Source organism: Lipotes vexillifer, unplaced genomic scaffold (assembly GCF_000442215.2).
Source record: "Lipotes vexillifer unplaced genomic scaffold, Lipotes_vexillifer_v1.1 scaffold1235, whole genome shotgun sequence".
In the NCBI taxonomy this organism is placed as follows: Eukaryota; Metazoa; Chordata; class Mammalia; order Artiodactyla; family Lipotidae; genus Lipotes; species Lipotes vexillifer.
Genome location: NW_006775530.1, coordinates 453,514 through 470,141, shown reverse-complemented (window position 1 = coordinate 470,141; position 16,628 = coordinate 453,514). Strand labels below are relative to the sequence as shown.

Genomic DNA, 16,628 nt, shown 5'->3' with positions numbered 1-16,628 from the left:
ATGGAAGAGGAGAAAAAGCATATGGGAGATTGTAATCAGAGTTTAGTTGCTGATGGATAAATGGCAGAGTTGCGAAAGCTGAAACCCAAGCTTCCGGTGTGGGGTTTCCACCCGGAAGGCAGCCAGTTTGCACCATGGAGCCCTGGAAAGCCTCAGCGATCAGAAACATATGGGGGGTGTGTGTGAATGTGTATGTGTATGTGTATGTGTAATGAGACAAAAAACTTGGAAGTTTAAAATTTGTGCAGGGAGCAGCTAGATTTCTAGTTGTCAGCCATTGCTCCCAACCCTCTGCCATGTGTATGTGTGCACACACAGACATGCACACACACATGTGTTCACATACACGCACGCACAGCCACGTGAGTGCTGCTAGTGTAAGAAGTTCCTGGGAGAGTAGAACCAGTGTGGAGAACACAGCCATAGCTGAAGGCAGAGATGAACTCAGGAAAAAAGGATTAAGTGAGGATGCTGTCTCCAGGGTAAAGACTGGAAGGTTTTTTTTTTGCTGGGGAAAGTGACCAGTCTAAGGGAAGAAAACTATAGTTTGTGATATTTGGGGATCTTCTAGTGAAACAGCTGAGTGAATCCAGAAATCAACTTTTAGACATTTTAGCACTCAGGTGTGAGGGTTGATATAAAGGTATCTTCGGACATGCAGCGTTTCAAAAAATTAACTTTGGTGCATCCTTTCTCAGAAACTCCTAGATGATTTCTTCTACCAGGCAAGAGTAAGCAGAGAAAGAAGTCCTGAGATGCAGGGCACAGGGGACTCAGTTCAGGGGCCAAGAGGAGGGTGAGGGAAGATGACTCAGGGCAGGAATGTAGAGCAGGCAGGCCTGGAGGACAGCTGTCCACTCTGGACAAAGGGTGCCTGGAGAAATGAGGCCCAGAGTTAAGTGATCCTGGGAGGCCACCAGCCCTGTCAGAATCTGGGGGTGAATTTGTGATAGGTCCTTGAAAACCACGCAGAATAAAACACGCATTTCTTAACTCTAGAGAAAAAGAAAAAAGGTGTACAAGTAAGCAAATGTATGTATAGTATTCTACAAAGTCATAATCCAAACTCTGGATATTGAGTTAATGATGGTTTTCTTAATTGGGAGGATGGGGGAGGAGAGAGCGTTGTGTGTGTTGGGGGGTGGAGTACAAGAACTAAATCCTCAGCTTTGCTAGTGGAAAGTCCATAAGTCATATCTAATTTGGCAGAAATCAAGAAATTATGGAGCAAGCATTTATTTCGAAGTACGACTGTCAATAGAAGAAGCAGTCAAGAGCTGAAAGCAGTTGTTGCCTCTGGGGAGCAGAAATCAGCAGTGGGGAGAAGGAGGGCGGGAGACACTGCTTTCCATTGTATCTCCTGTAGGTGCTCTTTGTGTTCAAACCATAGATACATGATTCCTTTGCTAACAAATAAAAATAAATAAAAATCACTGGTTGGGAGAATTTATGAGAAAGGTGGGAAGGTTCCAGATTATCGTGAGTCTTGAATACTGATGCAAGGTTTTGACTCGAGCCTGACGTAAGGAGTCAGTCTGCTGGGGTTACCCTGATGGCAGTTTATTGGCTGGATTGGATAAGGAGATTAGTTCAGAGATAGTTGGACGTAGAAATGGAAAGTCCAGGGCAGGGAGACGAAATAAAAAGAAGCCCTCTGGCTGAGTGGCTTACTGACATCTGTAGGAAAGTAAGAGTCGGGAATGATGGCGTTGTTTTATCCCTGGGAGGAGGACTGATGCAGGGAGGATGGGGAAAGGCTCAGGCTTGGGGCGAGAGGGATGGCATCCAGTTGAATCCAAAGTGGCAGCAGGTCAGGACGGAAAGGCAGTCCAGCAGGCGGAATTCAGACGCAGTCTGTGAACAGGGACTGGGAACTACTTGAGGAGAAGCCATTTTTAGGGAGGCTTTGAGTTTGAAAGAATTGTTGAAGAGGTGGCAACAAAAGTCAGCTAGGGGGCTAACCCTGAAAGCTGAGGAAAGTATCAGACCAAAGTGCCATAGTCATGTGGATAAGATCAGAATTCAGAGATGATATGACAAGGTAGTTAGGGAACAAAGACCCTCCAACACTTTGGAATCGTACAGTGTAATCCATTTGGGGTTCCTTTTGCATTGGGTTAACCCCGTTTTCTTCAGCGGTATCTCTCCCTTATTTTCTAAAAACTCCTTTTCTCCCCCTTCCCCTTTCAAATTTATAATGGAAAATTCAGGCATACAGCAAATTTGAGAGAATAGCAATGAATCCCTTGTAACCATTGCCTGATTCTAACAGTTAATATTTTGTTTTATCTGATCTTCCCACTTTTCAGGGGAGGGGACCAATGAATTGTAAAGCAAATCCCAGTCATCATATCCTTGGATCCATAAATACATCACATACACCTCTAACAGATGAGTGTTTTGGTTTAAACATAACCAAAATACCATTATCCCACCCAACACAATTAACAATATTTCCTTACTTATGTCATACACAGTCTGTGTTGCGTTTTCCCCAATTGTCTTAAAAATGTTTTCACACTTGATTTGTTTGAATCAGATCCAAACTCAAGATCAACACATTGCTTTTGGCTGATCCCATAAGCCTCTCTTAATCTATAAGTTCCCCCACCCTTTCTTGTTTTTTTCTGGCTATTTATTTGTTGAAGATCCTGGGCACCTGTCTTGTAGAATTTCTCACATTCTGGATGTGGCTGATTGTGACTCCTGGTGTTGTGTTACATGTTCCTTTATTCCTTTTCTTTCCTGGTAAAGTGGTCGTTAGATATGGAGGCTTAATTAGATTCAAATTCATTTCTGAAAATTGAAATATAATTTACACACAGTGAGATAAACAGATCTTAGTTATACAGTTCACTGAGCTTTGACAAATGCATACACTTATGTAACTCACACTCCATCAAAATGTAAAATATTTCTATCACCCTGCGGAGTTCCCTTTCTTACTTTCTTTTGATCACTTCTTCCATGTGTATGTGGAAATCAAGTTACACCTACCAAGCACAGCTGAGGATTTTTACTCTCTGTTCTAGCCCTGCCTTGCCCATGGATATTTTAGGGCCAACTTTGGAAAGGTTGCTTCCGCAGCAAAAGATAATGTGGAGAGTCCTGCTGTCATTTGCACCAACTCTTCTCGTGGTCATGCAATGTATTTTCACTGGCACCTTATATCAGGATAATTTCAGTTTCAAGGAACAAAACCTGGGATCCAAATGGGCTTGAATAATGAAGAGAATTCACTGCCTCCTGTAACTAAAAATTCTAGATGTGGATCCTGGTTTCAAGTGAACCATGATCCAGTGGCTCAACAGTATCCCCAAGAGACTGGCTTTTTTCCCCCACTTTTCTGCTCTGCCATCTGCTGGGTCAACTTCAGGTTGTGTTTGGGTCCAAGATGGCAGCCAGTCCCAGGGCTGCATACTTTCTCAGTCATATCCGGCAAAGATAACTAGCAAAAGCCATGAGATTCATCCTGATGGGCTCAGCATAGGTCACTTGCCCACTCCTGGTCCAGTCAACAGTTCAACTCCAGGGTTGGGAGTACAGTCAGGTGCCCCAGAGCCACTTGGATCTCTGACATGGAAATCAGGAGCTGTTGGTAAAGAGGGATTGGTTGCTGGTGGGGGCAACCACAGATGTCTGCTAGAATCATCTAAGCCCTAGAAGCCTCCGTGACTGGACCCCACCTGGCTGTGCCTTCCCGGAGGAGCGAAACTCCTGTGCCAGACTCCGCACCAGACCCTTCCTCACCCTCCTCCTTGCCAGTCATCCTGAGATTTCTCTAGCATTTGAGCGGAGGGGTGAGGCGGTCACTATATTCATTCTGAGCTTGATGTTTGCAGCTGGGAGAAACGCACAGACCCCCGAGGCAGGTTCTACTACGTGGACCACAACACTCGGACCACCACCTGGCAGCGCCCCACGGCCGAGTACGTGCGGAGCTATGAGCAGTGGCAGTCCCAGCGCAACCAGCTCCAGGGCGCCATGCAGCACTTCAGCCAAAGATTCCTCTACCAGGTGAGCGGCCGGAGGCCAGCCACGAGGGAGGGGAGCCTCCCAGCGGCCACGCACATTCTCCGTCGACCTGTTTGGTGAGCAGGGAAAACGGTGGCTAGAAATGGCAGTGCTCTGACACTGGAGATTTTACTCATCACAGTGAAATTCCTCAAACTCCAGTGTTTCTAGCTTAGTGACTCAATGTCCACCTTCTGTGTTTATGGACTCAGTACGTGTATCTGAAACTGAATTCCCCCATCTTTCTTCCAAGACTGGTTTTCTCTTCTGGTCCCTCCATCCAAGTCCATTTACCCAGACTTGAGACCTGAAGATTGCTGTGACCTCTCCCATACCTTGCCTTTTCAAATCAAAGCAGTCACCCAAATCCTTCCCTTTCTATTGCTGCTACTGGTTTTCTTTAGATGTTTATTATCTGACAGGTTCTGAAGGATGGAGGGACCTTAAAGTTCATCTGGATTTGGGGTGGGCAAACTATGGCCTTTGGGCCAAACGGGCCCCCAGCTAGTTTTGTAAATAAAGTTTTATTGGAACACAAGCACACCCCAGTCAGTGTGGGTACTGACTGTGGCTGCTTTCATGCTACAATGGCAGAGTTGAGTAGCCACAACAAAGACCAGGTGGCCCATAAAGCCTAAAATATTTTTGTGGCCCTTTACAGAAAAAGTGTATTGACCACCGATCTAGATCAGCCTCCTTCTGTCTGATTCCTGATTTTCCTCTCTCCCTCCCATCTGAATGATTAAGGCAGCCTTGGAATTGTCTCTTTGCTGTCATTCTCTGTCCTCCAATCTGGACTGCCTGTTTCTAGCAGAGCAGTCTTCAAATATCACTGTCATTTTGTCACTTTTTTTTTCTTTTTAACTTTTTGGCCGTGCCACGCAGCTGCGGGATCTTAGTTTCCGAACCAGGGATCGAACCTGGGTCCCCTGCAGTGGAAGCTCGGAGTCCTAACCACTGGACCAGCAGGGAATTCCCCGTTTTGTCACTTTTAAAAAAAATCACTGTGGAAGATTTAAGGAATGGGGCTTTGCTCTACATTATTAATCACTGGCTCAAAACCTTCTGTGGTCATTACCTACAGAATTACATTTAAACCTTCTAGTCCAGGAGTCAGAGTGTTGTGGTCCCAAATTAACTGTCTGATGGTCTCCCACACTGGGTCCCTTTAGGAACCTTCCTTCCTGGGTCTCTGTCTCATTAGAGCCCCTGCCAGCAGCCTGGTGCTTGGGGAGCCCAGCCACACAGCTTCTTTGGCAGAGAGAAGTGGGATTCCCAAGTTGGAACTCTGATTACATTTTCTCAGGGCCCCTTGAACGTGAAGCTTTGCTCCCCCTGCAGTGGAACCTGCACAGGGTGTGGTATATCGGAAGTTGGAAACTTTTTGAGCTGGTCTAGGACATCACCACGTTTAACTCACATTGTTTCTATTTGAAATGAACTTTAACCCCATAGCCCATTTCTAAATGCTCAGAAAACCTGTAATTCCAGTTAATAACATTCGTCATCAGCTTTGCCATCATTTCCAGCTCTTTCTCTGCTCACCCAAAGCAGGAGCCAGCCCATCAACCAGAGGGCATGGTGGCATTGGCCTTGGCTGGCTTGTTCCTTCTTCAGTCTGTGGGGGCTGATTGCTCATCATATAGTGTTTCTTTAGTATGGATGAGCAGAGAGTCTGGTGTTTGTCACATTGAGTTGCCTCCAAGGTCAGCTATGATGCCTGGCTACAACCCGTGCCCGGTGGTCTACCTGGTGCAGCACTGCTGGGCATCTGGCCTCCCACTCCACAGCCCCCTTCATACATGCCGGGCATCCGGTTCTGGCATGTTTCAAAATTGGATGGAATCTGGTCCTTCTCTGCATTTCAGAAATTATTCCTTTTGAGCTGGGCCCCAAAGACTTTCCCTGCCATTTTCTTGGCTGCAAAACTGGAAAGGTCTGGGCATCTTTGTCCTTTGACTTCGAGACAAGGACGCGTTTTAGGAGTCTCACATGGTTTTGTCTCCCTGCTTACCCGACTTCTTAAATTAAAAAAGAAAACTCCATTGAAGGACTCTTTATTTTCCCTACCCTCCCATGCACTGTGTAGGTTCTGTCAGTTGACCCAGATGTTTGGTGTGTGAAAGGGAAGATTCTGGAGCTCGCGTCTGCTCGGTCTTTTGGAGCCTTCATTCCTCTCTCCTGCCTCTCTCATTTTAGCAACATCATTCCAGGCCTGCAGAGGTAGAACTTTGACTTGGAGTGTCCCCTAAAAGTAAAAATTCAGCACTTAAAAGAAAATGTTCTCTCTGAGTCCTCTAACATGGTTTTCTCAGCTTGGCTGGGGATCCAGGAGGGTTCTGGATGGAGGTGATGGTTCCCTTTTGTTCCTGAAACAAGACCCATATTGAAAAACGTGGTAGGAATCTTTTTTGGGTCAGCTTTCAATGTCTCTCTGTTGATTCCCCTCCCCTTTGGGTTTGGTTTACCCCTCTTGTTTGCTATGGTGCCATGTCCTGGTTACAAGTAAGAAGAGTCGCTTTCATAGAGTTATTTTGGGGTTTGGCCTTGGCCCAGGGTTTGACTCGGAAGACTTAAGACCTGATACCATACCATTGGCTTCCCCTGCCCCTCCTGCTGCTGCTGCTGGGCTGAAACCAGGCCTTGTTCTTCTTTGCTGCCTGCAGAGAACACGAAATACAGTTCAATATGGGAAATCAAGGGAATCCCAGATGGCAGTCTCCTGCATTCCTTCCTGCCTCAATGCATACATTTTTCGGCCTCGCTGTTATCATCCCCTTATCTCTGACACGTTTCCCGCTCCTGACGCCCCAGTGTGTCGTTGTTACTCCTGATCATCGTGCACATACTTGCGCTTGGCCGCTGCAGTTTCGATTTGCCCTCTGTTTTGTGGTCCTGCTGTGGTCCACCGAGCATGCTCAGCCCAGTCGTGTGCATCTTGTAATTGCGACGGGACTCTGCTTGCAGCCTACTACTGTTTCTGTGGCAACTCCTCCTCCACTCCTGCCTGATCCTCCCCTGATAATCAAAGGTGTAGCCAGTGTTGGCAAGACTGAAGCAAATCATCCTGCCGCTCCTAACGTATGGACGCCGAAGTGCTTTCTCCAGAAACAGACAACTTGTTTCTTGCTCTGCAAAGAGCCCCTTGGATCAAATTCTCAAGCACCTGGGTTTTGTTCTGTGCCCAGTGGGTGCATCCTTAAAAACAACCACAACAAAAAAGGAGCCTGCCTTCCACACTGTAACCTCTTTGCCCTTCCCAGAGCTTGTCTTGCCCTCGGCTGTATTTGCTAGACATTCTTTATTTCTGAGTTTGTATCTTAAAATATTACTGGAACTAAATGCTTTTAGTCCCTAAGGGACTTGAACTCACGTGAGCCCTCTGGCTCACGGCCTGCACCCCAGTTCTTCCAGCCCAGGGACGGTTACCAGGAAAATTATTCAACAGCATTCCTTTCTCCGGAAACTGTCTTGTCTCTTAGAGTCACCTGCACATCCCAGGATCTCTTTTCTGACCGCAGTCCCCTCCCCCGCCATACCCCTTTCTCTGTGCTTTTCCAGCCATGCTCCAGGTAACACTTGGGATCTCTCATTTCAGGGGAAGTTGTGGCAGGAGAGAAGGGGCAGTTGGTTGGCTCACTGAAGATGTGGGGTTTTTGGGTTTTGGTTTTCTGGCCAGGATATATAGCTTTTAATTTTTTGTGTCTTCTTGGCTTCTGTTCACTTCCTTTAAACATTTTTCAAGTTGTACTGTATACATTAGGGAAGAAATATCCAAAATAATCAAGTGCTTTGCTTTAACTGTAAGAGGTAAAATGATTATGAGCGTCAACTTCCACTGACCCATTTCACGTGTCACTCGTGTTTATCAGTCTCTGGTCTCTCTCCCTTCCTGTCCGCCTCCTATTCTCTCCGCCTCTAGGGATGAGAATGAGAGGATACCAAAGACATTTTTCAAAAAACCACCTTCATGAAAGAGAGCCAACACTGTGTGAACATTTAATTTCTGACATTAAAAAAATAAAAGGCAAAGATTAAGAAAGGGGCCGTTAAACATTTTTTGTTTCTAGTTCAGCGCAGGTCACGAAGGCTGTCAGGAAAAAGACCTTTTGGTGTGTTGATTTGTAGAGTTAGGAAAGAGACGACTGTAAGCCCGCTGAAGCCCAGTTGGTACCAGTTGGGAGCTAATTTCCCAGCAGAGCTGCTGAATGCTTTGCAGATCATACACTTAACTCTGGTGGGGGAGAAAAAAGGCCTGAATCAGCCAAAGAAATTGCACCAAATGCTGCTGCTTTTAATTTCTTAGAATGACCTTTTCTGTAGCCCTTCCCTTTTGCGAGGACACTGGTCCAGCTCAACGTCATCCGCCGCCTCCTACTTGGCTTCATTGTCTGAAGCATGTGCATGTTTCACAAGGTAGCTCCTTCCCTTCTGTTGCCGCGTGTTTTTTGTACCCACTGTTCTTGTTACGTATTAACTATGAAAAAGGTGGAGGAGCTTGGGTTTTATGACATGCCAACTCCCCTCACCTCGCCTCTCTTCCACACACACACCATAATGACCTCCGTGAACTGGGGAAGTTTTCTTTCAGCAGCCATCAGACAAATCGGAACAGTGGTGGGGGTCGTAAGCACACCCTCGAGGCTGAGGGCAACATGCCCTAAATCCAGGACAGCCAGGCTTCCTGCACCTTCGAGCAGTTTCGCTCTACCTGCTTAGGAGGCCCTCTGCTGGAAGGGGGCTCCGTCCCATCAAGGAACCTATGGTTTCTAGACTGAAACATCTTTGTTGGAACTTGCTTTGGAAGAGTCACTTGTAGCTGCCACCTCAGAAAGAAAGTTTCTCTGTCCTTTCAGCGGGGGGTGGAGGGAGGGCTGTGGAAGGGGGTTCGTTGGCAGTTGAGTTCTACCAATGTTTTCTCAAGCCGAGACTGAGCTCCATTCATCCTCCTGCCTGTGTGTGGCTCCACCGCCCCCAGACGGGGCCCGCCAGGCAGCCGGAAGTCTGCATTGAGAACTTGATCCCCCTCATGTAACAATTAAATTTTATTAAGTGAAATAAAAATGCTTTGGCACAAAAAAAAAAAAAAAAAAAAGAAAGAAAGAAAGGAAAAAAAAGGAGAGAGAGAAAGCAAGCCAGTGGGGAACAATACTTGTTTTATTTCAGTGTGAAGAGTCTTTGACAGCACCCCGGTTCCCCGCAGGCTATGAGAACTCTTGGGCCACTGCAGCCCTGCCCCAGGGACCCTGCAGCAGAGCGAGGCTAGGGGTGGAGGTTCTAATGTAAACAGCGACCCTGAAGGCCCGGAGTCAGCTTCCCCTTCTTTCTCCTGTCTCCCCTTCTCTCTCTCCCTCTCTGTCTCTGTCTCTCTGTCTCTCTCTGTGTCTCTGTGTCTGTCTCTCTCTGCCTCTGTGTCGGTCTCTCTCTGTCTTTGTCTCTGTGTCTGTCTCTGTGTCTCTGTGTCTGTCTCTCTCTCTCTGTCTCTCTGTCTCATCGTCTCGCCCCCAGCCCCACCTCCCCAGACAGACGCACACAGAACACTGAACAACTTCAGGTTCAGGCCGGAGGAGAAGAAAGGTGCTTTGTGAAGGGAAGCAAAACATTCCTGGGGGAGGTGAGGGGCCCGGGGCCTGAATGGCCCTCAGTCTGCCGCACACCACTGCTCCCTTTCCCCGCGCGCCCAGGAGGGAGGAGGGCCCAGCCCCCAGCCAGGAAGCTCTGGGCGTGGGCAGGGTTTGTGGGAATGATTTCATTGGAAAGGCCTGCGATATTTTTTCCCCTCCCGTGTGTGGTTCTTGGAGAAAGTTGGAGGTGGTGGTGATTTCAGCCGCCTTGGCCGCCTTGAGCAGTAGCCGAGCGGCTGACGCACCGGCCGGCCGCGCTTTGCCGGGCAGCCCCGCTCCGGGCTCCCGGCCTGGCCTGGGGGTGTCCTGGCCCACCTTCCTCTGCACACCTCTCCCTCCCCTTCGCTCCACCCTCTCCACAACCCGTCTGGGCCCTCAGCGTGCAGGGTTCTTTTTTGGTTTTTCTTCTTCTTTGAAGACTTTCGAGAGGAGCAGACGCCACCTAAGTCCCCACCGTATACTCTGCAAAGTGCTAAAATGTGGAAACCAGTCCTTGGCATTTTTATTTTTATCGATTGATTTATTTTTAAGCAGTGGCCTTTTTTTTTTTTTTTTTTTTTTTTTTAACTTCTGTGTTCTGCTGTGTTTCTTGTGTTTAGTCTTCGAGTGCTTCCACTGACCATGACCCACTGGGCCCCCTCCCTCCTGGCTGGGGTAAGTACTGAATTCTCCTTCTGTGCCCTCAGCCGCATCAGCTGATGCTCTGTTGTGCTCTGTCCTCTTTCCCTGCACATCTTCTCACTTCCCTGCCTCGGTTCCCCGTTTCTATTCTCTCCAGCACACCCTCTGGGGATTCCCAGCTGGAGCAGTTGCAGGTGATGGAGCTGGAAGGTTGGGAAAGTAACTGAGTTCCCCTGCACCCCTATAGCACTCACCTGCCACAGCTGCAGGGGGGCTGACCCTATGAGAGAAATCCCCCAGCAGCCTTGGGACTGTTGGGTTGTGGTGCTGACTTTCAAGGTGTCTCCTCAAGAATCCATCCTATTTGAAGGCATTTTGACACCGGCTGATTCCCAGATGCATTTGTTTCAGGTCCGTGGCTGTCTGCTTAGACGCCTTTTACCAAACCTTTCTTTGCAGCTGAGATGTTCAGCCTGATTTTGACTTCAGCCGCCTTTTTATTTATGATGACGGCTGTGAAAGGGGCCAGAGGGAAGCAGATAAGAGAGTTGAGTGCGGGCTGGTGATGTTATGGAAGTGCACTGTTGCTAGTTAATGATGTCGTACTGGATTCTCCTTGTCACTGGAGAACTCCAAGTCCTTGGTGTGATTTGCCAATAATGAGTTAGAGGGATGCACAACCATGACTTGGTGAGACGGTGTGCCTTATGGCTATTCTGGGAAAGGAGTGGCCATGCACAAAGGGGTCATGAGAGATGGCAGGACCCAGCGCATTCTGCAGCTCCGAGCTGGGTCAGGGTTCTGTTCAGCATGTACGACAGGAGTCCCTGGGAGCTGAAGAGGGCCGTTTTTGCAGGAATTGCTGTGGGTCAGGTTTAGTTTGTTTGTTAGGCCAGCAGAAGACAGCGAATGCTGGTTTGATGGTGTTCACAGATAGTATTAAAAAAGGCCGGGGTGTGCTCCCCAACAAAGACGAAGAAGCTGACAATGATAGGAAAAGCATCACCTGGAAAAATGCAGCTTTTGAACTGGATCCTCTACCTCTCTCCATACAGACACAACTACTCCCTGGTAGTAATTTACAGGGTTGCATCAACCCCTATGGCCCTGCAGGGTATCAGTTAGTCAATTACCACTGCGTGCCAGGGCACTTGGAAAGGCCTCCTAGCCCTCCTAGAGGAAAATCTCAGATAGCGAGGCCTCCACACAGTTCTTGACTTTTCAGCGGGGGAATCCCTTAGGCACACAGCTGATCCACCCGGCTCCCTGAACCGATGAAAGGTCATTGTTCACTGTTGTCTCAGAGATTGGCAGCAAGTCAAACATAGGGGGTGAAACATAGGATCCCTGGCTGGGCAGGGGAAGACTCATCCGATGGAATAAGAATCTGTAAGGCTATCTGGCAGACCCTGTGAACTAGAGCAGGGGACCCAGAATTGTTCCTGGATCTATAGAGTCAAGTGGTTTATTTCTGTACCAGTTCTGCTAAACGATGGTCACCAAGTAAGAGCAGCTTATAGGGTCTCGAAAACAGCTCCTAGAAGCCAGGTGTGAAATATTTGAGATGGGAATGGGAGCCATGGTCGGAGTCAGTGCTGTTTACAAATGATCAGGAGAACACGCAAGACCGTAATGATACGAAACTGAGAGGAAAAGGACATCTGGCCGAGGGCCAGGGAACCTTCCTGATCAAATCCTTTGGGCTTTGTGTTAGCTTCCCCAGGGCTGTGGCAAGGTCATCTCCCCAGGGGGAGTTAAGATTGAACAGAAAGTATAGCAAAACCAAAGGAGAGTTGCATTTAGTGCAAGCCTGCTGCCAAGTCTCCTGTGCTCAGTCCTGGGTCCCTTTCTGCTCCTCTGGGAGAGATCCCACATTTTCCCTGAGCCACCGACCCAGGGGTCAGAGCACCTGAGGTTTAAGATCCGCATCGTCTCAGCTGCTCTGACCCTGGGCATGTGACTGAATGCTCCCGAGTCCATTTCTTCCTAAATGGGGTCAAGCTAGATGTCACCTAAGGACTTTCCCAGCTCCCAGACTACGACCTTGCATGCAGCAAGGTGGTTCCAGTGGGCCATGAAAGGCCTCCACGCAGCAACAAGGGCACTTCCCGGCCGGACAGATCCACCCGCCTCGGCTTCGGCCCTTGGGAGAGAACACGCGGGAGGATCTAGTTCAAAGCAGAAGCTTCCGGGCTGGGAGCAGCTCCTTTTTCCCCTCAGAACCCTGTCGGGAAGCCGGTCTTCTGTGGGACGGTCCCACAGGCTGTTCTGAGGTGACGGTAGCTCTGTAGCCATCCCAGTCACCTTCTTTTCTTTCTTTCAAGTCTCTTGTTTTTGAAATTTCCATCCAGTAGTGGATACCAGGTAAGTCAGACAGAGACCAGGACCATGGGTTGAGACTGTGAACATTGCAGCCTGCTACTCAAGGGGAGGGGGCTGGGCTCCCTAGTTCTGTGTCTTTTTCAGCTTTTGGTTTCCCTGTAGCTTCTGGAACTGATGAGTTTTATTTCTTTAATTTCTCCCTGTCATCGTAAAAGAGGGAGGGCCATGAGCATTGTTTGTTTTCAGGACAGAAACAGGTTTGAAAGCCCAGGAACTTTGAGCTGGGAGAGGTGACGCTCTTGGTTTCGGAGTCTTGCTCCAGTCTTGCCTGCCATCCACCTGGAGCTGACGGGCACCCCTTTCAATCCCTCTTAAAGACCAGAATCACCAGCTGGAGTTGAGTTTGCCCCTGGAGCCCAGAGTTTCTCCCTCAAACAACTCAGTGCCATTGTTAGTACACCGGTGAAAGGGCAAGAGGGTCAGTGTTGTCCAGAGAATAGAAAGTATGTCTGGGCTCCCCAAACACGGCCCCATCTCGAAGCACACACTTGGGTATCAGACCAGGATGGCACTGCCCACAACCCCAGGTGTCTCTTGGCATGTGTGCAACGTAGAGGTTTTGCTGCGATGTAGGAGTTTGAGAACAAAACTTTGCCTTTAAGCAGGGGGGTACATAGGCCCTGTGGTGCAGAGCGCTGATCAGAGAGGGATGAAGGAAAATGCAGCCACCCCACAGTGACCCTGCCTGTGGGACAGGGGCACCTGGGTCGGCTGCATCCAGTGGATGGAGGGGCTGCAGAACCAGAGAGCAGCCGTGATGGACTGGGGTGGGGGCCAGGATCCAGGGGAGGCTGGACTGTGCCTCCACTTTGCACACAGCTGGATGCAATTATGCCTCTGGTTTCAGCTGGGCTGCCCCCCCTTCCGTGTTCCCCCCTCCGTGTTGCCACACTGCCCCCGTGCCTCCAGCAAATCAACCAAACAAAGATGGTGTTTGATCTGGAGTTGAAAATGTGTATCCCTCCCCTACTCCCCAGAAGGGAAAGATTCTCCTTGTCCTTTTTGCCAGTGACAGATGTGAGTGAGCCAGGCTCATGCTGGTTAAACTTCTCTAACAGGTTAGGAACAGGGGTAGAAATTCAGACCCAGCACCCAGGAGGTGGGAGCCAGAGGGGAGAGGACATGGGCTCAACGTCTCAGTCTGAGCGTCCGCTTTTCCTTCTCCCCTGACAGAGAAGAGACAGGACAACGGACGGGTGTATTACGTGAACCATAACACACGCACTACCCAGTGGGAGGACCCTCGGACCCAGGGGTAAGGACTCAGGCCGGGAGGGGTCTGGGCTGGGCCCTGTGCACCTCCAGTCTTGGCCCGGTGGCCTTGGACTGCATTCGTCCTCCACGGCCGATGTTCTGGGAACTTCGGCCACACACAGGTGCCCTGAGACCCTCATGATATGGTGTTGGCCCAGTGAGAGCTTGAAAGTGGCACCTTAAGTTGGGCTTCCTCATGGATACAGAGTGGCCTGGCTGGCAGGTGCTGCTGGTCTGTGTGCCAACTGTGCAGGATGCCGATCATGTGATTTCAGAAGGGTTGAGAGCCCTGCCCCAACACTGTCAACTCCCCACCCCCGAGAAGCTAGTCTGGGATGGAGTACTGGGTGCCTTGGGATCGCTGGTGCCCGCTCAGGCCACGGCCATCCACCCAGGGCTGGTTCTTTGGCGCAGTAGGACAGTAGATGACCTCTCTCTGCTGCAGAACCATCCTCAGGACTTGGGTATTGCCAAGCACATTTCCTCAAGGCCCACCCTCAAGGGCTGTGCAGGGCCTGGGTAAAAACAGAGAGAAAGCAGCGCATCAGGGACCCCAGCCTCCTTAGCATGGAGGCCCAGAAGGTGAGGCCAGCCCTTAGCCCCTCTCTTCCCATGTTTCCAGGATGATCCAGGAACCAGCTCTGCCCCCAGGGTGGGAGATGAAGTACACCAGCGAGGGGGTGCGTTACTTCGTGGACCACAATACCCGCACCACCACCTTTAAGGATCCTCGTCCGGGGTTTGAGTCTGGGTAAGGACTTTGCACAGGTGACATCACTCTTAGCACAGGCCAGGTATAGCTGCTCTTACTGCCCTCTAGTGGCCGGTTTTGATGTCACACTAGTGGGGATGTGGAGGGAAGGGGCTACTCTATTTACTCAGAATAACACTGGTGGTCTTTCTCTAAAAGCAAGAGGTCTGGCTTTCTTTTTTTAAAATAAATAAATTTATTTATTTATTTATTTATGGCTGCATTGGGTCTTCATTGCTGCACGCGGGCTTTCTCTAGTTGCGGCGAGTGGGGGCTACTCTTTGTTGCGGAGCACGGGCTCTAGGTGCACAGGCTTCAGTAGTTGTGGCCCTTGGGCTCAGTAGTTGTGGCTTGCAGGCTCTGGAGCGCAGGCTCAGTAGTTGTGGCGCACGGGCTTAGTTGCTCCGTGGCATGTGGGATCTTCCCGGACCAGAGCTCGAACCCGTGTCCCCTGCCTTGACAGGCGGATTCTTAACCACTGTGCCACCAGGGAAGTCCCTCTGGCTTTATTTCTAGTTTTTCTTTTTAATCTTCAAATCTTCAGAAGGTCTTAATGGCAGTCACTTTCTTTCTTTTACACCTTACTTAACTCATCTCTAAATTAACATAGCATCAGCTTTCCTTAGGACTAACAAGATGCGTTGCTAATTTTTGAGAAATCACATGGATTCCAGAACATCTTTGCTCTTCCCAGGACGAAGCAAGGTTCCCCTGGTGCCTATGACCGAAGTTTCCGGTGGAAGTATCACCAGTTCCGTTTCCTCTGCCATGTGAGTTCTGGTACTGGGACCTCCCCGGAGACTGGGGTTGTAGAGTTATTTCAGCACAATTTTCTAGCCCAGCAGCAGGCGTTGGAATGCCTGTGTCTTAGGTGGGAGCAGGTCACTTGTCTCACCTCGTGCAGTTTTGTGACGTTATCTCTAGGAAGCCAGCCAAGTTCTCTCCCCAAGCCCGGGGGGATGGGGAAGCCTGTTCAGACAGACAGGTGACCAGACTGAATAGTTACCACCAAGACCCCAATTTGAGGTTTGTTTTTTCCTTTTCTTATCAGTCAAATGCTCTCCCCAGCCATGTGAAGATCAGCGTTTCCAGGCAGACACTTTTTGAGGATTCTTTCCAACAGGTTAGAGAATAACCACCGTGTCTAAGACCAGGGGCAGGCAGGAGGTCCCCTCCCGCTACCCTGTCTTCCATCATGTAGCCTGTTAAGCCCACCTGATAGAGTTCTCAAGGCGTGGGCCTTGGTGACCGGTATCTGCCTAAGAGCAGGCCTGGGAGTCCCCTGTCCCCCACCCCCCAGCCTCCCATGGAAGGGAGAGTGGCAGGCTGGCCACGATCTTCTGTCTCCCCAGATCATGAACATGAAGCCCTACGACCTGCGCCGCCGGCTCTACATCATCATGCGCGGCGAGGAGGGCCTGGACTATGGAGGCATTGCCAGGTGAGCTGGGAGCCCTGGAAGGCTGCGCTGCACCCCGCTTCCCCAGGCTACAGGGCCCATGCCCAGAAAGCTGCCTGCTTCTTGCTCAGAGTGTTGCGATCTCTCCTGCATCTTCAGGAGTGGGCAGGGGTGTGGCCAGTCCAAAGGGGCGCTGGAGCTGGGTCTAGGGGTCCCCTGCTGGGCTAGGTATTAATCCTTTAGTTTTTTGGTCATGGGAAGGCTAGGGGGCTTCTGGGGGAGGGGCTCAGGACAATGGCTCTTTACCAACCAACCTGTCATTATTTCCGGCTACACCGGTGTCAGTAGCTAAATATCAGTGTTAAGTGGTTGTCCAGTAGAATCGACCCTGGGCTTCACTTCGTCTTGAGGCAGCCGGGGCGTGTTAAGTCGGCTGTCTTGGTGTATACCTGGCATGTATAAGCTGTGTCACAATCCAAAGGGCATTGATCAGTACTCAGCTGTGTGTCATGTGCACAGCGTCAATAAATTAAAATAGCTGATATAACCCTAAAAAGAGCTCAAAGCATTGTCTTGCCCTTAC

The 16,628-nt window shown here is 49.7% G+C and overlaps 1 protein-coding gene across 1 annotated transcript in view; it reads left to right on the top strand.

The window, feature by feature from the left end:
- The window catches only part of WWP2 (WW domain containing E3 ubiquitin protein ligase 2), a 144,825-nt gene that overhangs the window by 119,517 nt on the left and 8,680 nt on the right, over positions 1–16,628 (top strand). The window contains exons 10-16 of the mRNA XM_007449918.1: positions 3,843–4,017; positions 10,238–10,292; positions 13,815–13,896; positions 14,518–14,646; positions 15,341–15,416; positions 15,698–15,769; positions 15,999–16,087. Coding sequence (XP_007449980.1) covers positions 3,843–4,017; positions 10,238–10,292; positions 13,815–13,896; positions 14,518–14,646; positions 15,341–15,416; positions 15,698–15,769; positions 15,999–16,087 — 678 coding nt within the window. The remainder of the gene's footprint in view (positions 1–3,842; positions 4,018–10,237; positions 10,293–13,814; positions 13,897–14,517; positions 14,647–15,340; positions 15,417–15,697; positions 15,770–15,998; positions 16,088–16,628) is intronic.